The sequence below is a fragment of the Chlamydotis macqueenii genome, chromosome 2 (assembly GCF_036417535.1).
Source record: "Chlamydotis macqueenii isolate bChlMac1 chromosome 2, bChlMac1.mat, whole genome shotgun sequence".
Taxonomy (NCBI): domain Eukaryota; kingdom Metazoa; phylum Chordata; class Aves; order Otidiformes; family Otididae; genus Chlamydotis; species Chlamydotis macqueenii.
In genome coordinates, this window is record NC_141557.1 from 35493466 (window position 1) to 35517590 (window position 24125).

General features: G+C 35.8%; 1 protein-coding gene across 1 annotated transcript in view; it reads right to left on the minus strand.

The window, feature by feature from the left end:
* The window catches only part of SKAP2 (src kinase associated phosphoprotein 2), a 121636-nt gene that overhangs the window by 93755 nt on the left and 3756 nt on the right, over positions 1–24125 (minus strand). Inside the window, exons 2-4 of the mRNA XM_086742564.1 lie at positions 16763–16868; positions 14513–14538; positions 4630–4734 (exon numbers count right to left, since the gene is read on the minus strand). Of these exons, the coding sequence (XP_086598690.1) occupies positions 4630–4734; positions 14513–14538; positions 16763–16868 (237 nt within the window). The remainder of the gene's footprint in view (positions 1–4629; positions 4735–14512; positions 14539–16762; positions 16869–24125) is intronic.

Here is a 24125-nt window from a genome sequence, read left to right on the forward strand (position 1 = left end):
ATTTAATTAGTACTTGTATTTAAGACTTAAAATGTCAAAAGAAACAGCATGCAAAATTTAGTCACACAATTTTTCATTCTCACTTGATCAATCAAAATGCAAAATGTGATGTTCATGCAAAGGAAATACTATAGATCACGTAAAATAGTTGACTTAAGCCAGCGAAGACTTGCATAGAACTTTTCCAAAGCAGTTGCACGAAAACAAAATGCTAAAACCTGTTGTTTCATCCAAAAATTATACCAAGAAAAGCATGTTGCAGGAAGCCACATATTCTGCTCATTTTCAAGACTGCACTCTGATGACAAACAGTTAAAGCACAACCCCTTCATTTATTCTTTTTCCTCAAAGTTCTCCAAATGTCTAATTTTGCTTGCTTAAGCCTTACCTTTCTCCACTTCAACTATGGGGAATTTTTAGCATGAGATTCTCACTCTATTTAACAATTTTCTACTAAAAAGCATATTTTATTCATAAGCTATAGTCAAATATGATAATTTGAAGAGCATCCAAGTCTCCAGACACATTTTTAGTACTTTTTTCATCTTACATGCTCAAGGCAACATTTCTAGGCCTTCCTCAGAAAAAATGATTATCTAAATTATCTTATTGCAGCATCAACTGTGATCTTTTTAGATCCAGTAATTACCCAATCACATACTCCCTGCAGAGCTAAACAGACCTATCTTCTTCAGAAGTGGTTGGTTCACTCACAGTGCTGACAAAGTCAGAAAGTTTGTTCCTTTTATATTAATGGCATTTCCTACTATGGAATCAAGTTACCACAGAATACAAGAAAAAAAATTACTGTTAAAAAAAAATCCCTTGAGATCATAAAAGAAGATTACACTGTTAAATAGGAAAGTTTCTGCATGGCATTGAACCTAGACAATCCTAAGAAAACTGAAAATTAAATTAAAACCAGTAACTTTTTCCCCATTAATATCTCAACCAAAAATAAGTTTGTTGCGAACTTTAAAGATAGTCTTGCTACATCAATTTTTAAGTATTTTGGTATGCTTTGGTTTCTAATGGATCAAGACATATATTTCACACTACATACATTCTTCAAAATACAGATGGAAGGGGAGTAAAAATTCACAAGACATAGCATTGTTATACAATGTACTATACAAAAACCTGTCATTTAAATTGCAAGAAAGCTAGTCATCAACACGTGAAAAAATACCCCGCTCAAAAATCAATTAGGTTGAGTCTTTTGTATAGAGAAGTAGTACACCTTTCAGGCAACTGGTATTAATGAGCAGACATGGCTATAGAATCTCCATCTGTTTTTCTGACAAAGCTGTGACTACTCCAGTCTCTCATTGAAATTCCATTAATCTGGTGCACCAAGGACCAATGCGAAAATCAAAACTCCATCTAACCCTTTATCAGCTCACAATAACCTACAAGTGAACTCTGCCTGTTAGCATACAGCAAGTTATGATTTTGCTATCAATCAGGCTGTTAGCCAATAAAAGAAGAAAAAAATCAAGTTAAGAACAGAGTGCCTGGCAGTGCTGTTTTGTTTTGTCTGTCTTGTTTTGGGGTTTGTTATTCTATTTGGGGGTTTCGTTGTGTTTTATCCCTCTTCCAGTTTCTGCAGGGTGTCTGGACATGTAAGCCTATGCATCATTCTCCTTCGTTGTGATTTAATTGCTGCCAGCAATCAAGTCAAAGCATCACTGAAGTGTACTTGAATTTCATTAGAAGATATAACTTATGCTACTTTCCTACAGTACCTAATAAACCATAAAGAAAGCAAAACACATATGGCTTGAGGGAATAACTGGAAAATTAGGTGGCCATTTGGGAACTGACTGAACTTTTGAACCAGAGGAACAGAGAAAAAGAAATATTAAAAGGAAAGACAGACTTAGAATGCACACAGAGATGTGGAGGTTTGACCTTTTCAGTACCTAGAAAATTACATTAGCATTATGAAAAATACATATCATGTTTAGAGTTTATAATCCATCAAAGTTTAGATACTTTGTTAGTGCCTACCATAAGGTAAAAGTCAAAAGGACAACATAACAATCAGATTTGACAAAAGGCCTTTAGGTGACCTGTGCTAATGTAGTTATCCCGTACTTATTGTTAAATGGATTATCTCTCTTGTAATTAATACACCATTAGACAAAGGTCACACAAAAACTCCAGGATTTTACAATAACTGTAATGTACACCTAATACACTAATTCTTTATCTGTTACCAAGCTGGTGCTTTCACAAATTATGTTTTGACAGCAACACTGCAAAGTCAAATAGTGACACTTTCAGAAGTTGTACAAACCTTGCAGTCTAACTCACATATATAAAGGTAAATGTCTGTTGTGGGGTGGGAGGGAGGTGGGGAGGGTAGCAGAAAATGCGTATTAAAAGTTTTACATACTAAAATATAAATAAAGAACATCTCAATTTGGTTACCTACAGTTAGGCCCCTCTGTTATTGCTGACAGCCTTGATCCTACACAAATGAGGTTTTACACCTGCACAGAGCCCTACTGAACTAAACTGGTAACCATGTAAGATCAAACATCTACCCTACAGCTTCTTTAGTAAGATTTAAATACTGAACATCAACAGGCTTCTGAAAAACAGAAACACAGTATTAGGCTTCAAACAACCCATTAATGTCTATGAGAATTGAAAGGAAAGAAAAAAAATTGCACCACCTCTTATAAGATTCTCCCAACATACAATTTCATACATAGTCTAGGTGGCTAGACTTGAATGAAGGACTATATACGTTAACATTGAAATGGTCTTAGAATGACACACTGGACATTCAAAGAGGAAAACAGAAACAACTCTCCAAAAAATTAAAGTATTTACAGATCAAAATCTTTTCTCAACTCTTCCTCATGCTGTACTCCCATTAGATGATTAAAGGATTTATCATAACACGTAGAAAGACCAGTGAGGTAAAAATAATCTTAAATGTAACAGAATCACACTCATTATATATCTACCTAAACTAGAACGAATTAGCCAAGATATTGTGTGCAGCTATTATACCTAGTCTCATAATTACAACTTCCAAGATAGGATAAAAATTAATCACCCATCTGTACAAATTCATTCAGTATTTCATATACTCTTGCACCAGTATTCTTCAGCCATTCATTATTTAGGTTTATAAACATGATCACTTTTTTCTTAACTGTTTTGAAACAAATCTATAATCATATCTCCTATTAAAGAGTCATACAATTTTGTCACATAGTCTTTATGCAATCAGTACCATGTTATTAAGTTACAATTAGAAATAATGTTAAGATTCTGTTTGTAAGCAAAAACAGATACGTGGAAAGTTGCATTCATCTGTAGTTTGAAAAATTAGCTTGCGTTTTCTAAAAGCCATATTCAATTTGACTGATAATTACATTTCAACCAGAAAGCAAAAAGGCTTGTTTTGATTTTTTTTTAATAGAAGGTCACATTGTCAAAATGCAACAAGCTCAATGTAAAAAAAAAAAAAAATTGATTATTATTGTTACACATTTTACAGAGTCCTAGATAGACAAAAAAATTGTGTTATTCTGAATCAGTGGTTAGAAGGTTTATCACTTATGCATGTACTTGACTTATCCCTGTTCTGCAATAGACATAATTTTATACCTCATAAAAGCAATTTATGTTTCCAAAGGGAATAATCTGGATAACATAAAATGTGGAGTGCTATGTTGCGGGAAGCATATTTTCATTCAGCAATTGTATTTTGAGATGGAGCTGCACAGTTTGATCATCATATCATGCCAGAAAACATCATTTACTAGTAAGTCTATCTAACTTCCAGTGCCACAAATTAATATACATCGTTAATTTATTTGTACATATACTTAATTTATTGCCATATATTATCCATAGAAAGTATTTATATTATGTACACAATAAATGAACCTCAAAAATATGGACACCATGCGAAAGCAAGCTTGTTAACTGTTGAAATATTCAATTGTTCATGTCTTCAGAATAGTCGCGTTTAGCATTAAATTTAATGAATACAAAATAAAACAACATGGAAAACAGCTATGAAGCCTAGATTTTTTTTTGTAATGCAAACTCAAATTTAAAATTTATATAATGAAAACATTTTACAAAAGACTGTTTTAATGGAAGGAAACATTGTAGGAATAATTAATTTAATATTTTATGAACCTATTCTGCATTGAATTTGCAGAAAAATATCAATCACGCAAACTGTTTCATTATTTATTAGATAAATAATACAGTAAGCCATTAAGTAGCACAATAAAATTAAGCAAGAATCTGATAACGTTGAATTAACAAACAATTTGTTACTACAAATATTCACACTGTTCTAGCCACTGATCTATCTTTAAAAACATATGCATCTACAGAAGATGCTATATTATGAAAAAACATGAGCTTAAAAAACACCATGTAAATTTGAGAGAGCTTCACTATGCTCTAGGACCACTAGAGAGAGCTCTTCAGTTCCTTTAAAAGTTCTTGTAGAGGTAAGAAAACGGTCCAGCTGTGATGCTTATCTGTTTATCTGATTTCCAACACCAACATTCACATCACCAGGATCCGATTACATGAGTTTGTAGCAAACTGGCAAATCTAGTATATTCTAAGGTAAACAATGTCACATACCATCAGAGGGTGCCTCATCCTCTTTATCATTTCGGTCAGATGCTATTGAGACACTATCAGGAGGCGAAGAAACAGAGCCCTCAGACTCTTCCTCATCTTCCAATTCTGTAAAAGTTAAAAATACATTGGTAGTTTTAATACCCTATCATACAAACACAGACAGAATTCAAAGACAGATATTTTCATTAGTAAGGATACCAATTCCTATCCCGAACTGAAAAAATCCCGTGGACTCTTGTAACACGCACCTTGCATGTTCAAGCGCAGCTGCGAGCACTGCTGTTCTAAGGGCTACCTTCCAATCAGTCGCACGCCTGCGGCTGGAGGGGTTTCCCTAAATGCTGTCATATAACAGACCCGCTCCCAGTGCTGCCCAGCTGACACAGCTTCTTACTGGGAAAGGGGAAAGCACCATGCACCACAGCAATGAGGTGGGCAAGGGACAGGCAGTGCCAAGCTCTGAAGTTCTGCCTGTCCCAGCGCAGGAAGGAGCTGTGGCAACTTCCCTCCAAGGAACTGCCAAACCACTGTCGGCAGCAGCTTGTCGCCCTCTGCCCACTTTCGCTTTTATTCACCATAATTAGGCACTACTTTGCAAATGTTGTATGTGTATCTATATTCCTCTCATGAAACTAAAAATGGAATCACCTTCTGACAGCACACGGTCTGAACCTGTGGCTTAATGTAATGTTCTGTTGAAGAATTTTTTACACAGCTGAGAGTCCTACTACAGCATACACAAAATCTACATTGTTAGTTAACCCATGCACTGCACTGATCAGAATGCATTAAGTGTGAGGGTCTGGGAAAGGTAAAGTGAAATCAATATTAGTTGAGGCTTTCATTTCAACAAAATAAATTAGACAAAATTTAAGTTCTCCCTCCCAAAACTCAGCATATTTTCTCTGAGTTTTTTTAATACTATTTAGATGAAGAAGAAAGGGAAAAATAACAGAAACTACATTGGTCCTTTAAAAAAAAAAATAAAAATCAAGTGTTGGTGAAAGAGGAAAATCTAATAATTACATATGATAAAAATCACCAAACGAAAATCATAATGCTGATGCTCCAGTGGATCAAATTACCCTCAATTTTCTTAAAAAAAATATATAAAGCTAAATTACTCAAGCATTGCATTTTGGTATCTTCATACGCAGAAAGCTTTACAGAGACCTCCAGACATGCTTCTCTATTCATGTGTTCCCTTTTGGAGCACTGTATCAGATAACTAATTTCTCAGAATCCAAAATAAACCCCATGCATAGTGAAAATACTCTTCTCCACAGACACATGAATTGCATTCATCATAGGGCTGACTAACCATGGCTGAGAGTTTTACTCCTTTTCTTCCCGTTTAATAATGGAAAATCATGGAAAATTAAGAGTCCATGCCCAAAATGCACCATAGTTGTCAGCAAGTTTTATAAGCAGATAAGATAACAAAGTCTGATTTTTGCTTTGCTGGAGTTTCCTTACATCCCAAGAATGCTGTATACCACACTGGATTTCCCTTCATTACTTTAGTACGCTTTTCTTAGGAAGGCTTCCTTTCAAGCTCCCATGACATATAACAACTGCTTTGAATCTGAACCAGACTCCAATCTATTTTTGACAAGGCCATCTTCCAGTAGCACTCCAGTTATCGTGTTAATCTGATCAAAATATTTGCATTTCATCACACCTGTCAAACCAATCAAAAGTAAATTATCCCTCTGCAGGATTCACCTCTTCCTCCGAACAGAAAACCAGAGGGCAGATAGCACATGAACAGAAAATATTATCCAATATTTACAGCCAGCATGATCATCTTTCACACTTCCATGCCAGAGACCAGTTGCCTGTCTCTCTCTGTCTATATATATATATATATATCTTTATTAGACGATAGACTCCATATAAAAAGAGCAGACGTTATATTCGTAACCTGTACAGTATCAAAAGTTGCTCCACTTTTCCTGTCCTAAACTTTTACTAGTACTAGAATGCTTAGAATATACGTATATATACACAGATATGTATGTGTGCATTTATATATATATATAGTGTACACATAAGCTCTGGTTGTCAGTCAAACATGTCCTGTTATCAGCTATGCAGAAATGTGCTACCACTTAACCTTCATAAAGGTGCCAGCATAAATTTAAAATATTAGGCTGTATTTCTAGAGGAAAACATTTCCCCAAACACCACACTCCAGCATTCAAAATTCATGGGCTGAATAGTAAGAGTAAACCTAAGCATATTTAAATGAATAGCACTTGTGGTTGACAAATAGGCAAGTACGTATGTAGAAGGAACATCTCCAGAGATTTTTGTCCCACTGAGCAATATATAATCTCTTGCAGAGAAGTTGCAATTTCTTATGCAAGTTTACAAAGCTGCACTGTTACCTTGCTCTCCCATTAAGTCACAATACTACTATTTTCTAACTATGCTTAGGATTTCAAATTCAGTAAACCTTTGTGCTTTGCATTCATTTAAAAGCCAGATGATCTAGAAACAAAGGGCTTTTTAATACATACATATTTAGGGCACACCATGTACCTATCCCAGGTACATACTGTATTTGAAACAATGAAAAGCATGGGCACGCTACATGTAGATTTATAACAAAACAAGTATCTGTTCTAAGGCTACAATATCCAAGTTCAAAATGCTCTTAAAACGAAACAACAAAAAAAAAATGTTGAGGTATTACAAAGAAAGAAATTACATGCTCAGTGCTTTTAGAGAGTTCACAATCTTCAAAGTGTTCTCTAAATGTTAAATCCTAAATAAAGGCTTGAGACTTCCATTAAAAATATATATTACTGAGAAAGACAATCAGAACAAATACATAAATCCCATGTCATACAATACTACATTTAGGTACCCGCACTTTTTTTATGCAAAAAATGTGGAGAAAAGGTTACGGACACTAAGTAGAGGAATAAGCAACCTTTAGACCTGCAGGACTAGATTAAACTAAAAAACTTTGATTTTTTATTTTAGAGTAAATAAATGCATTTGTAAACTTATACACTGAAATGCAATCCTTAAATCACCTAATTTGCACAAAACTGCAGGCATTTTGATAGGAAAGCTGATTCAAAGCGCTCTGGAGCTTTAACAGGCAACACTTCACAACATTTTTATGTGCTTACATAAAAGAATTACTACGTGCTAGTATCAGCCTTGGGTTTTTGCCTTCTAATTCCAGCAGGGTTGAAATACATCTTAGGAGTATATGCTATTAATATATAAGGATATTGCTTCTGACAGCTTGTAGAGAGGTTTTCTGTTGATTCTGTGGGATCTCCTGCATTCCCACTCAGAGTAATCTCTGCCCTTTTTTCACTTTACATGCTCCTTCATCAAGGTATTGCACTGCAGTTTAAACTCCACCTACTGAGGAAGACTAGATAGAATTACATTCAAAGCTATATGTGTTACTCCTTGAACAGTCAGAGGAGTCAGTGTTGAGCAGCACAAGCCACCACTCCTCTCTTCAGGTGCCAAGTACCTAAAAATACACCCAAAAAGCATCAATAAATTAAAGAAAAGCATTCAACTTGCATTTATGTAATAGAAAACCAAACTACAAAGCAACAACAGGCATCAGGTAAACGTATCCAATACAATTTGCAGGCATAATTGAAAGCATTACTGTCTAATCAGACATCTAAAAGCAAAGCATGCTCAAACGAAATGTCTATAGACTCATTAGCTGGCAGCCATTCCATTACAATCACACATAATGTCAGTAGTGCCTTGAACCTGTGCCAATGACAACAGCATAAATTCTGCATCTCATTTCTGTGGTCATAAAATTAATGATCAGTTTAAAAATACTTCTTTGCAAAAGTTATTGCACAAAGAAATGACATGAATGTGTCCCTGTTATGTAGTCACAAGGATAATTAAGGAGTTCATGTTCATCAATATAGTTTCTTGTTTCCCCAAGAACACCATATGATTTATCTGGAAGTTGAAAAAAAAAAAAAAAAAAAGTTTAATTAACAGTAGATAGTCAATAGTTACAACAATAACAAAAATATGTATATGAACTGCCCCTATTTTCCAGTTTCCACAATTTAAACTAACCTCTTACAGGTCTGATAACATAAAATAAAATATTGATTCTGCTATCTGTAAAAAACCCCCATACAATGTCTTTCCTGATTAAATGCCACCTTTTCCATTACAGCTTATTTATTGATTTAGGAAATAATGCATACCAAAGGGTAAGTGTACCACATTAGGAATGGAGCATAAAACAAACTCTCTTCATTGTAACAAGGGCTGCACTTCAGTCCCTGCCCCCTGTTCCAAAGATTTCAAACAGCTTAGTCGGTGCAAGCTGAATATAATGAACAGGGCCATATAACTGTACAAAAATACAGTTTAAAAAAAAAATTCCAAATCTTTTTTTTCCCTCCCCTAGGAATTAATTTTCTTTTGCAATGGTGTGATTACAGTAATGAACTCCTAGGCAGTAAATATACTGCTTCAGCCATTAAATCTGAAAAAATGCAAGCAAGGTGTTTCAGCCAATGCCTCCAAAAGAGACTTGCTAGCTTCAGGTCCCCAGATCACTAAACATTTTCATTTTATTTCTAAAAAAAAGTCTAGATAGAGTGATGCATTAAAGTTGCTCAAGTATAAGAGAAATAATACAACTCGAAAAATAAGAAGACATGCAGGTTAAAACACCCTGCTACTTCCCATTTCAGAAGGTCTCAGTTCACAGCAGGGTGAAATCACTTCCTCCTGTACAATCTCTGCTGCAGTAAAAATCCACAAAAGAAAGAACTGGATGAAGCCACCAAGCATATAAATGTAAAGTTCTCACTACAGTTCTTCACAATAATAACTAGACAAAGTTGCTTTCAAGTTGGCACACGTATACTTTAGCCCCATAATAGCTGCAGCTGATTTTTTAAGAAGATGCTACTGACCCAATCCACCAGCCATCCTACAAGACTGGATTCTTCCAACAGGCACTTTCTCAATGTCTGCTTTGCTACGGAATCTGCTCTGACACACTCATTCCTGAAGAGTTTTCTAGAGTCTCATATTAATGAATGGTTTTTAATGCCTTGTTTTGTAATGATCAAGTAGGAATTTTTTAGCTGCTATTTGTTAAAACAACACTGAAATAGCATTACAGGTTTGTAAGCAAATACGCTTCAAGCAAGAAAAGCAACACAACTTTTACTAGCTGAGCTGCCTCTCGTTTTGATCATGCACATCAGGATAAGACCATCTTGTGCTGCTTGAAACCACAGTTGGCATGGACACTTCACAGATAACAGCTTTATGCAGCTGAAAGGGACAATACAGTGACTTGCCTACAATGACACCTTTAGACTTGCAGGGCAGAGTGGTATTTGGCACACTTCTAATGCATCTAATGGGCTCTCCAGAAATAAGTCATGATGATCCTCAAAGGACTGTGCAACAACTAAGCCATATCTTTCCCATTTATGGTTAAATACTAACCATGTATTTATGCTCCTATGAAAGCGCAAGTGTGTTAAAATATAGAACTCGCATACACATACTGCTCTGATGACAACAAGTTACTGCCTCCCTTTCTCAAGTCCAAAAAGACTCCTACCTGCTGCTATCTCCTGAAAAACAGAGTGTATAGAGACAAAAAAAAAAGGAACAGACCAAAAAAAAAAAAAACCAAACCCTGAAAATACAAAGCCTTTGCATGTAGTGCTACTCTATCAGCTTAACTATTTCCAGGAAGCAGATGTCTCAGGCTCCAGATGCTCACTGCTCTGCCAAAAGCCAAAGAGGTATCTGAGTCATTTAAAGGTTTCCTACAGGTGCTCCTAGTAATTGCACAAAGAAGAACAGTGATGCTCTAGAGACACAGGTTTCTCTTTTATTATGCTACAGTGAAACGAAAACGAAAGTGGACCTTCATCAGTTTTTATCAGACTGAAAAGTGGTAGTTCAGCAAATGTCAAATCACACTTTCCTGCATAAACAGTGCCAAAGTCGTGTGCTGCAGATCAGACACAAGGTGCTCTGAGTGCTTTATGGGGAACTTATTCTGCAAATTCCCATATTATGACTCGATTTGGCTAGTGCTTTTGGTGTCTCACTTTCAACACCGAGCCAAAATCTTTTGTGAAAAGTGATTAAAAATATATATTTCACTAAAATAAATGCAAAGAACAGATGGCCAGTGAGCTTCAAACACAAATACAGTTTCTAGGGCTTACAGTGCTTCTGCCAACTTCAGCACTATTTTTAGCATAAATTGAAAACAAGGTTCTTTTAACTAAACATTTTGGCAGCCATGATATTGATTCAATTAATCTCAGAACAGAGAAATGCCAAAAACTGTATTAACTCAGAATCTTTGACAAAGTCCAGACTTTTATATCCTTAGTGGAATACTAGTCTTATAAAAAAAATGAATCCAATTTGTATGAAAATTATCTTGGTTTTCAAGTTCCTTCCCAATTCTAAGATCTAGAACAGGTCACTGAGTGTGACTATCACTTTTTGGTTTTGCTTAAACTGCTTAGGTGAAGAGTCAAATATTCAAAGTTAAAAGAAAAAAAAAAAAAGGAGCAGTGCTTAAGGGAAAAAGACATTTCTACTGAGTTCCTTAATTTAAGAGTAAAATAAAAAATAATAAACATTTAATAACTTAACTCAATAAATAAAAACTGTGGAAAGATTAGTGATTTAGATATATCAATATTATTGTACATTTTTGGTCATCAGAACAACATGAAATTTCTTTGCCCATAAATCAACACTACACTTAACTGTAAAAGTCAGTGTAAAATCAGATAACCAATCACACATGAGGATTAAATATTTTCCTGTACAATGAATTTCATGTTTTGAATTTTCACATGTACCTATGTCCCCTAAAAAGCTTGATTTTTTTCAGTGAGTAGACACAAAAGATGCTTTTGCCAGCATATTTACTGACTTGACAGATAACATAAGAAGGCTTATTTTTAAGAGGATGCAAGAAAGTCCTCAAGTTCATAAATCTGGTTGCAAACAACTATTTATGCGCTTTCTGAAAGTTAGAGATATGCACATGGCTGGTTTTGGTTTTAAGGAGCCTGGTTCTACTTGTGCACATGCTCTTCAATTATTTTTTTCAATTATTTTTCATTATTCAATTATTTTTTTTCTTCTGTTTTTTTTTTTTATTATTATTATTCTAAACCTGCTTTATGGAAGGTAAGATTCTGTATGCTAGCAGCCAGAGCCCATACAACGAGAGCTTACATACAGTATCTCGGTCAAACTGACCAGTCACTACATGCAAGACAGTGGAACTTCAAGAACACTCAGTGATGAAAAAGAGTGGAGTGACAGGTTGATGTCCACAAAGGATACTTGTGGAAAAACTCACAAGCTGAAGAAGCTGCTGTTTGAAAGACCAGAGTCAAGTTTCATTATGTTATACAGGAAATATATGAATTTTAAAGTGTTCATCCACTTCTTTTGGCCTCCAAAAGATTTTTCTGGATGCTTCTGGAAGGATGACAGGTCACAACTCACAAGATTCTTGAAAATAGCTGATACAGGCCAATAATCAGTTTCTACATTTCTGCTTCCACCCCTCTTTTTTTTCCTAAAGGATATTCTCCTATTTCACCTTATGTTTTGAAATATGTCTTCTTTCTCTGGAGGAGGGAGGAACAGGAAAATGTCTGACCATCATTGCCACCTCAGCTTTTAATCTTCTCTCAAATTTTCCATTTTTAAAAGGTCTAGCTGTGCACAGAGGTACGAATGGGCACAAAAGTTGACCTCACTCAGCTGCTGCCACTGCTTTGTTACACTAGCAGATAGCCAAGATTCTGACTGCTTACCTCCATGTGGGTCCTTTGTTCTACACCTACACAAGTCACGCCTAATTTGTACAGGTCTGAACTAAGAATGACACAGCCAAATAAAGTTTAGCACACATTTCTTGAACTCTGGAAATTATACCAACAACCCGTAACACTGAGCCCCATTCCATCAAATATTTTGCAAATAAGTGTAGACTGCTATTTCTCATGAATTTTTCATATTCATGCATGTAAATGCACATTAATTTGGAGAACTTATCCTCACTTGCACAAAACAATAGTATAAATTTAAAGCCCTCTTGTTTTATTGACAAATACTGAAAGAAAACTAAAGTGTCAGCATTCACAAGCTTCACCATCTGTACATAGTACTATGATCTGAATAAAAGAGACACATCATTAAAACTAAAAAAAAAAAAAAAAGCAAATGCACTCTAATAAAAAGAATAAGACTGAATACAATTTTCACAGAAATCAGAGTGAATTATATGGTAACAATTACAGATTACATCAATTAAATCATCCACTTTACTGGAGATAATGAAATCTCAGCTTTATTAATAATTTGCTGAATTGGAAAAGAAATTATGAATCACTGCCAATGAAGAAAGTAAATAGAGTAGAATACTCGACCTTCAAAAAAAGCAAACCAGTAGATGCAAACTCCATTCTTTGTAGACAACTCTCATGTTTATTAGAGTGTCATAGCCTCAGAAAATTATTAACTCTTTAAAAGTATGCTCTCCACATTTGCAATGAAACAACCATTCCACCTAATTTCATGCAAGTAATTTTTTAAATAAAATAACATTTGACTTTTCCACCCTTAATTCTGTTGGACAGTGATGAGAGGAGGGAAACTACATTTTAACTTCAGTAAGGGTGCTGAGATGCAATACAAAAAAAAATTTGTAAATTATTTTACATAGTTCGAGTTTATAAAATCTTGTCAATCTTTGCAAAGTGTCAAGTTGTATTTTCTCTTTCAGCTGAACTGTTATGGCTATACAGGGATAAGAAATGTATGAACTTGTTGTGCCTTGTTATAACGTTACTTGTTAACACAACTTACATATTTTCACTCTATCAGGAGGCACACTGCAGCCTACACATTTGAACTTTCTTGTCCAGAAACAGGCAGTTCTTCAACCACTGCAAAAAAAGTGAAGCTTTGCATAGGCTTTTTTGACCTCACACTGTGACCCTCATACCAGCATCCACAGGCTATAGGTCACGACCTCAAGAATTAGCATCATGGAAATCAGAGCCCTTCCAGGTCTAGTTACAGAATGGAACACTGTAGCAACAAACTCCCCCGTCTTTTCTAAACGGAACTCTGCAGCTTTGTTTTACCTCCACTAGAAGACAATAGATAATACACACTTCAGCTTTCATTACTCGCACACTACATCGTCTCCTCTCCAACCAAAGGTCTGGGCTCCTGCTGCACCATGAAAACATTCATTCAGTGTGGATCGAAAGCCAGTATCCCACTGCCACTGGATGATTCTATTAAAAGGTTAAAGAAACATCACTATGGAATTGATGACTTTTGCAATGTTAAGAAAAAAGGCTGAAATAAGTTATACCCTATTCAAATTTTATCTCCTAAACAGGTTGCTTTGCACACACTTCCTCTGGAAAAAAAAAAGAAAACAAAATCTGCATCCCATGGTCTTCCGCAATGCAACACTATGGCTAATTAAGCCGGACATAACAAGCTCAATTTATATTCACTTCTGAACTATATTTCTAAACTAATCTTTTCATCAGTAAGCATTCTCAGACGTGTTCACGGAGGAGACGGGAGCGGGCTTGGAGCGATGCTCAGCCAGGACTTTTCCCCGCTTCCCGCAGCAGGGGGAGCCAGGCCCCTCGGCCGCGAGAGGCGCCGGGCACGGCCCCGCTGCGCGCCCCCGGCTCCGCCAACCCAGAGCCCAGCGGTGGGCAAAAACACTCCCGAGTTGGGGCGGGGGAGAGGGAAAAAGGGAAAAAAGAAGGGGGAAAAAAAAAAAAAAAAAAAGAAAAGAAAAAAGAAAAAAAAAAGGCGTGAGATTTACCTTTATCCTGGAATTCCTGAGGATAACTGCAGAAAGAAGAAGAAACAAGGTAAAGCAACGCACACTTGCAAATCCACAGAACTAGAACACAGCATTGACCAGTTACCAGCTTTCAACAAGTTTTGTAGTTGAAACGTAGCGCCGCAAGTTTTCCTTAATAATTTTTAAGTCTTTATTTTTGGCTAAAATATTTACTCAGTTTTTCTTTTGCCTTTGCAGTTGAGAAAATCCCCAGTTACTTCAAAGAAGATTCGAACAAAACCAAACTCAGACAGAGCTGCCTTTTCAAGGAATATACATCTGCTCAGATACTTTAAGGCATAAACATACAAAAGCATCTTAAATTTTAGTAAACCTTCTAAATGTTAATATATTTCCAAAAGTGTTGTGCACAAGTAAAAGCCACTAAGCGTACCTTAAAAATAACACGGTAGTTCAGCAGGAAAAAATCCACAAATAGTGTGTTTAGTTGCAGTAATTGATCAAATCCAAATTAAAAAGTATTCATAATTAACCAGAAATGTAAAAGTTAATGCATGCCTAAATTTTTTTAAAATCATTTTAAATAAGAAGATCTCAACTTATTTAATGCCTAAAAAAAAAAATTAACCAGGACAGAGTGTGTCAAGTGGTATTTCAAGAAGGATGCATGCACTAGAGTTCACATGAAAAGAAGAGGATTTCACCAGAAATAACTGGCAAATAAAATGTAGCTGCCAAGACCCTCTTTATGGACAATAAGCAGCAGTACTGATTAGCCTTATACACGCAAAGAGATGCTTACAAGTAACGAGCAGAAGAGAAAAGAAGTGTCTAGGGATAAGAAATTGAGATATGCAAACAGATAAAATGGCAGATCTCAGAAATTCCATGTAGCAAGTAGCAGTAATAGTTACGCACAGCCCAATATGCGGGATGTGAAAAAAAAGATGACTTCAAAGTGTGGCTATTTTGTAGCCTGCACAAAAAGTAAAACGCTGTTAACAGTGAATACAGGAGACGAAGGAATTAGAAATTAAAATAAGACACAAAATCATGGGCTCATGTAAGCGAATAGGAAAGGATGCAGTAACAACCATGCTTGTAACTACAGGTTCCCTCCTTTGATGTTTCATCACCCAAAAAACCACAGCTGAGTCACAAGAGTGAAGAAAAAAGTCAGTAGTGCTGTATCTGCAAGTCATCTGTACAGTCCCAGTCAGCTCAGTAACCCAGAAGGGAAAGCATGAAAAAAAGAGAAAGAAAATCCTGGTTCCTTTAAAGAAAAAAAAAAAAAAAGGAAAAGGAAAAGTAGTTCCCTAAGCATTTACAATTTGAATCAAAGGCACACAAAGGCACACAAGTCTTCAATTACAAGATTTTGGGACATATCTCATGTGTTCCCACCGTTAGTGTGATACAAAGAATGATACCCTCGCCAGATGATTATGCTGTCTTTGAAATTGTAAACAAGTTGCCACAGCAGCATGTCATCAAAGCAAAGGTTAGGAGATAAACCACCACAATCCTACAGGAGCAATCAGTAGAAAAACACTTTGGAAACAACAATGGGGGAAAAAAGAGCAAGTACTAGATTGATTAGAGTTGTAAGAAAAGATATTTTGCAAAGAGATCTACTGCCAAATCTCTTTAGCTGCATTGTTCGACTGAAATTAAAACACGATAGAACAGAGTCTCAAATCATACCTGATATGAAATTAAAAAAACAACCAAACAAAAAAAAAAAAAAAAACAACACAGCCCTCTGCTTGGTCTGTCAGTAGCACTTTGCTGAAACTAACACATAATCTATAAATAGTTTCCAGTTCTGTTTCAATTTTCTGTTACAGACAGAGCTAAACAACAGAATATACAGTAAAGCAAAGTCTGCATTGAATTATGCTGGTTTACACCAGCCGAGTTTGGTGACACGGTGGTACGCTCATTCATATCATCAATGCATTGTATTGCTCATGTTTTAATGAATCTTACCAAAGCAGAGGCAAAGGCAAGCTCTACGCAACCAGCATGTAAGCAGGGTTCAGAATATTACAGCAATTTAAATGGGACAAATCCTTCTGTTCCCGTTTCTTACTAAATTGTAAGCTTCGGGAAAGATATAAAGACTTGAACCCATGCAGATTATTTGACAAATTCAGAACATAGACAGATTATTAATCGCTAGTATCGTTAACAGTTATTAAAAGATTGTAAAAACTTAAGTTATCAGTAAGTAACTCTAACATATTAAAAGCCACGAAGCTCACTTACCTTGCCTTAACATCTTTTATCTTCTTAAGAAGAACTTCCCTTTTTTCTTTTGCTTTCTTGGATAGATTTTCTCCTTTTAGTGTTTGGGAAATAAATGTGTCCACATCTAAATAAAAAAAAAAAAACAAACCCACACCTTAAAAAAAAAGATAAGTACTACTGTAATGAGTTTGTCTTGATAGTACTGTGAAAAAGCTAAGAAAATTATCTTCAGGCCTACACACAGCATAGTTAACGGACATTTCAGATTCTAAATGGGATACATTTGTTCTCTGATCTACTTATGCTTAGCACAGCAAATCCTATGGTGACATTTGATTCTTGCTCACTTAATTATGCCACATAAGTCCTAATAAATTGCAGTACTGTAACAATTACTTTCCATCACCTAAAGTAAGGGATAAAGCTAAAACATGGAAATAGCCTTTACGCATGTATTACTGTCGTGTTATTTCAGAAGTTCAAGATACAAAAATGGTTGAGTAATTCATTATTTCAGCAGTAACACCTACCCAGCTACTAATATAGGTCACTTACTGGTTACAGTATTTTCAAATGTTCTCACATTGCCTCTAAACTCCCTACTTGACTGAAAGTTCATATCCAAAGCCTCAATACTGCAAATAATTTGGTAGGCACAATAACCATGTCGAAGGAGTCAAGCCCAAGTATGTACTCGAAGTTAAGCACACCTGCACTTACAGAATCACAAACTAAGGCTCTAACTTGGATTGTATTTTTTTATTCTTATCCAGAACATACATTTATATAGTCATGTGGAATCAAAGTATTCCATAAAAATTACCATAGTTCTTTGTAATATAGTAAATATCCATTCCATAGGATAAAAACAACGCAGTGACTAAGAATGTGGGGGAGTGTAACTCCTCCAATAGTGTTTTCTCGGTTAACAAAAATAATCACCAAAACTGACTGTAAAAGTTTCTTATAGTTACCAATCAACATATGATTACCCTGAAAAATGAAAAGTAGGAATACAACCAAAAAGTCCTGCTTGTTAACTTAAATTTCTCAGTTGTATGGATAATAATTGTTCATTGAATAAGGAAAAGCATATGTAAGCAACAAACACTCCCACACCATGCTTGTCTCCTCTGTCGTTCCCCCCCCATATATACTTTGGCTCAATCTGTGTCGACGCAAACAGATACGGATAGTAGTATTTTAATCTTGTAACTTTTCAAATCAGATGAGATGTTCCAGTTTCATAACGGAAATACAAAACAACCAATTACATATTCAAATGTTTCATGGGGGTTGAACGAGATGACCTTTGAAGGTCCCTTCCAACTCTAACCTTTCTATGATTCTGTGTTAAAACAACATTAATTAATATTTACTGCAGATTTCCTAACTGAAAACCTTAAATGCCTGCTTTTTTCTTTAGAAAACAGAAGTTCAACAGGAACATATTCCACTTTATAATACAGGCTGCAAGAAAACAAATTAAGTCCAAAGCTATTTTTTGAGAACACTAGCACAGCTATTACAAATATTTCATTCTTTACAAACAATTTACCAGATTACTATTATTTAGATGTTTAGATTGGCTTGCTGTCATCACAAAACATGCCAAAATCTTCATTTTGTAAAGTGTTTCAGAGTTTCTGAAGAATTATATTGATCCTCCTCCCCATAAGACAAAGTTTTCCCATTACATTTTCCAAAGCAGTGCTGAAGTGGGGGAACCCACACTCAGTTCTATGGCATTCCTTCTTTAAACGGACAGAAGGAAAAGCACTTAACGTGTATTAATGAATCCTGCAGACACACCCCCAACAGCAATAAACCAAGCATCCCTGGAAGCATTTTGTCCCAATCCATAGAAAATTTATAAATCTTCATAAATTCCAATTATTTTAATTTTCTGATCAAGCCAGCAGTGATCCCAAGACGCTGACCATCCACAAAACCTCCCTTAGGTCAAAAGACTCAATACTTTTACTACTGAGGGTAAAAAGAATAAAACCACCAAGAGTTTTTCCCTCAATGAAACCCAACAGGATTTTCCCGTACAGACCAACCTTTCACTCTGGGAGGAACATGCTGATTAAATACTTGTTCCTTCATACTTTTATATATTTATTTCAAATATTAGATAATAGCTTCAAAGTTCTAGTTAGGCAGCAATATGCAAAAGCTTAAAGGAATTAGGAATTAGAGGAAATTAGAGGAAAGAGGAATAGTAGCGATGCTTGCACAGTAATATTTGGATTCTAATTCATCACATAACTTTGCCTCAGCAGTCTTCATTTAAACTCAGCTGCCTTTTTCACTTCTTGGAAAAGCTCAAAACCCAGCTAAGAACTTGGTCGTTTCTGGTTTTGACTGATTCTCAAAGCTTTTTTCAAACACAAATGTTGAGATAACTTGGTTTCTTTTCCCCACTCACTCCCTTAAGTATGTTTTCAGAAGCAAGAATTACCACTTCTGGCTTAGAATACACTACAGATACAAAAATTTGAGGACTAACTACATTGTTGACACAATCTGTTATTTCCTGGAAAAGTCTGGACTTCAAAAAGCAGAAATAATGCAGAATTTTCAACCATGGAGGTACAGGGCTAAAGTAGATGCTCCATCTATTCTCTGCAAAAGTAGGTAATGAGATGGAAGAGATAGCGGAGGAGAGAGACAAAAACACAGCAAGCATGCACAAGCTCCTGATAAGTTTGTTGTTTCTAAACAGCACCAGCAGTTACAGAGAAGACATCCCTGGGATGTTTTCCCACTCCTGCTAGATGGTAAAACAAGTTCTGCGAGTTTAGGTAGCCACAAACAGAATGCACTGTACTCATCCTAGAATACTATTACTTCCATATGTCCAGAGAAAGCATATAGCTTGATTCATCACAACCCCAAAATATAAAGACAGACCTGACATACACATGATCTTAAAGAGGATGCTAAAGCAGCAATATATTTGAAAAATTACATGTTACTGTGTCATAGATTTTCTTATCTACTCACAGTTACACAGAATGTTATGTACCTTGCTCAAGCCACCTCCTGATCTAGCATTGTAAATCCATCCAGGATGCACGAAATGCACATGAGATGAGTAACTTATCCTAAGCTCTTCTGGACAAGCAAGGAAGTTATTTAACTTACCATCATCTCTTCACTACTTTTACATTGTGGAAGAGTACGGAAGGAGCAATCTCTGCTCTTAGAGAGAGTGCTTCATCACTGGCTTAACATAAAGGAATGTTCATGCAATTTCTATGATATTCCATAAACTGATTTACCTTGGAACAAGAACAGAACTCAAGACTTAAGTATGACAGATGCAAGTCTCATACAGCAAACTTCAAGAAGCAGCAACATTTACCCATTTCTCACTGCTATTCTACTCACTTACTTGCTCTTCCTTCTTCAGAATGATCCAAAACTTTGTCTCACCTCTACTAGTTTAATGCTATACAGAAAAGAAAAGCGTGCACATGTGTTTCTTTCATCCTTCAGTAGCAGTTGGTCCATTGAGGAATTTTTAAAAGTAACAAGATAAACACCAGAAACAAAACCTCTTTGAACAGATTTCTAACTCGGAAGCACTTTCACTAATCAGTTACCACCAAACAAACAAAACTAATTATCTACTTCCATCAATTATTTGTTTCTAACTAAGCAACTCTTTAGTATCACACGTGGCAGAGACTCAGCTGTTTCCATTGAAAACATCAAAACTTCAAAGAGAAATAAACTTTGGAAATCTATTTAACACCTCTTAACTTTTTTTTAAGTGTATATGTTAGACTGCCTAATAGCTTGAATACTCATATTTGTTGCTCTGTTTCGTCAAGCTCATTATTTTACCTCTGTCTAAACCACACTCTAGAGAAATTATTTGCCTCCAGAAATGAACAATAACTGCCAAACTGAAAGATCCGATTTATATGATCCACTCACAAATTGCTCTGTCAATACAGGTTACAAACTGACAGAAAAGGGAAGTCACACTACAGTCTGGCTCCATCCACTTTAACCGGCTCATACAGTTCAAAGCTTAATTGCCATTTCATACAACAGTCAAAACCTGAAAGGCCATTTTAATTTCATTTTCATCTACATTCCTTTTACAAGGAAAAAAGTTATGATTTATTTTCCTTCTCATTGTTACAATATTTTGTGGATTTCCTTATTTCCCCGATTATAAACAGATAACACTGCAAGTTCTTCATTGTTTTCAGTCTTTGGGGCTATTTTCTTTAATGCAGGTTGAAACTATGCAGATGGGTTTGTTCAAGAATGCTGTAAATTTTTAGCCCAAAGCTGCCTTAAACAGTGCTAATCAAAACAAATTATAGCAGTTTTGTTGCTTACAGGGCTTAATATTGTAATCATAAGTCACACTTAATAAACATACTTAGGACAGAACTACCTCAGTTTTGTGTCAGGGTGGGCCAAATGGACTTTCAAAGAGGCACACAAGACTGTGCCCTGGGTCTTCCTTTCTCCCCTCCTCCAGTAGACAACCAGTATGTTGTCTATCTCATTACCAAAAAGTCAGTCACTTCTTCAATACCTGATGAGTTCATGCCATTCAAATGGCAAAGAACAATTACACACCGGCATGAGATAGGGTTGTTTCCACTCACATGGCAGGGCATGCACACAGCTCCCTCTCTGTGACCCAAAGAGAATGCAGGCTGCTGTTCAGGAGTTGGACACGCATCTGTCATATGACAAGGGACCTTTGCATGCGGTCATGTGGCGGATGCGCTGCCAGTCATACAAGAAGGCAACGGCAGGTCAGCAGAACAATTCCTCCAGCCTTTTCCCATCTCTCTCCTCCGCCTTAAGGACTGAGAGTGCCAGAAGCTGGCTGCAAGCCAGAGAATCTGGGAAGGCAGGCCAGAGAATTTTGGAAGGTAGCTGCAAGCTGGACACATTTGTGCACACACACTGTCCAAAGGTGACCAACATTACACAAACTGCTGTGTATCTTGCAGCTTGACATGGGCTGGCATTAGAAAGCAATTAATTAATTTGATTTCAAAGGTTTTGTGCAATTCATTAATAGGGAGCAGGTCTGAATACAAATTATCAAGCAATATCTGTGACTGCCTGTCCTCTTGAATCAAGAAATTAGAGTTTTGGTTCTGCTCTCCCTCTTTCTTCCCAACTATATTTAAAAGTCTCTCTCCAGAGTTTGTTAAACTGTCTTTTAAAAAAGGTAAATATATACTTATACAGAAACAGAACACATGATGTAAAATAAAAGTGACTGACACTCTAAGATGTCTAAAAATATCACATTGATCCAGCCTAACAAGGAGGTGAGCATTCCTTTTAGTGCCAAGTCCTGGAAAGGGCAGCCTTTAGAAACTGCTGTACCTTAAATCCCCAAAAGCAAGGCTATCTTGCCATGTTGCCACATACAAAGGAAGTATCATGACAAATGCTGACGCTCAACAGTTTCATTAGTGATTTAGAAAGCAGAAGTACACCCAAACTGCTAAGATTCCTCAAATGAAGCAAATGGAGAAGACAAGTCTCTTAAGAAGTTAAAGAAAAAATATTGTAATCAAGGATATCTAATATCAAGATATATCTAATCTCATTGGCTGAGTAGTTGAGCATCCTCTCCTTTAAGAGGTGAGAAAAGATCAAGCTGTAACATGTTAAGCATATAATGAAAAAAAACTACACCAATACAAATCATGATCAAGTTACAAAGTGATTCCAAATGAACTAAAATAAAAAAATATTAAGGATTAACCTAAAGATTTACACTGTATGCCACATTATGCTGCATCTATTGTGGTTTGTTGACATATGATTACAAAAGAAATGTAAACCCAGTCAGATGCAAAAGATAGACTCCACGTTAATTGAAAAAGACAAACTAAGTGAATAATGAGTATATAAAAAATAGCCTATGCCATTTTTATCACCCGTATATGACACTTATTCTCAAATTTATGGCAGAGACAATTGAACTATGTTTCAAATCACTGGAGGTTATTTCTTACCAGGAATGCCTCTGTGCATTTTTTTCACCTCACCGTTTCTATTCTTATTCCATTACTATCAAAATACATATATACTACCAAAGCTGTAAATACACGTCTACTTAGATGATGTCTACAATAATCACCCTCGTTTATCTTGTAAAGATGGATTCTTCAGCAAGAAACATTATTCATTAAAGCCTTGCAAATATGAAAATGATACTTTAAAACAAAGACTAAAGTTTTAAATGGCAATATCCTTTTAAAATTGAACCAGGCAACGAAGAAGAGCTGCACTGTACCTGGGTGGCTTTTCCTGTGACAGGAACATAAGGAGCAAGACCAGCAACAGCTGACAAGGAGGTCAAAAAAGGACAGTTAGTTTTCTGGGCATCAGGGGTAAATATAACTATCGTAGTGCCCCAAAATAAAAGGCAACCAAAATTGAACTCAAGCACTGGATCCACCATCTTGTAGTTTTATAGCCTTGCCCTCTTCTGCATCCTGTTTCCAGGATGCAACTAAAACATGGGTAAACAATATTAATTTGAAGAAAAAAAGTTAGAGGAATCACATTGAAAAAAAGGCTAATTGGACAATATGACTAAGCATTTAAACAAACTGAATAATATCTGGGTGGAAATGGTCTCTAGGGCAAGAACATTGGTTTCTGTTTAGTTTTGGGTTTTTGTTTAGTAGAACAAGGAAAATGGATATTGGGACTGGATATAAGGTTCCATATGAAAGACAGAAAGAGTTCCATCCCATTTCCATAGTAAAAATCTTTGTAACTTTTAAAATAAAAATACAGAAGATTTAAACGGCAAATACCAGAAAGTGTGAAAGGAAAACTGAATAAGAAAACTAATAGGACCCTTACTATAGTTACAGATGTCACAAAGATAAGAGGGAAAAGATCTAAACAATAAATATATCTAATGATCATGACACCATCAAAAACTTTTTTTAAATAAATAATTCTTAATTGCTCCAACCAAATTTCTATTACTGAAAAAACTCTTTTTTTTTTTTTCTAATCAAGATGAGTGAAGCAACCAGTATGATTAAATTACAGAATAAATAATATGCCTTTTGGGAAGAAGCAGCCGCCAAAACCCTTCTCACAGCTACAGATAAGCCAAAACTTAGAGTGTGCATCAAAGAGTAAGGAAGAATAAAAATAAGCAAGCCTCCAACAATCTATGTGACAGTAAGGGGGGGGTGGGGAAAAAGTCTCACTTTGACACACACGCACAAAAAGATCCTCAACATCTAAACATGACAGAGGATACCTTTTCAAAAGAAGAAAGGACATAATGGGTCTGGTCTTCCTTCACTGAATTCCAAAATCTCAAGCATCATCTAGAAGGTGCAAAGACACAGGTAGG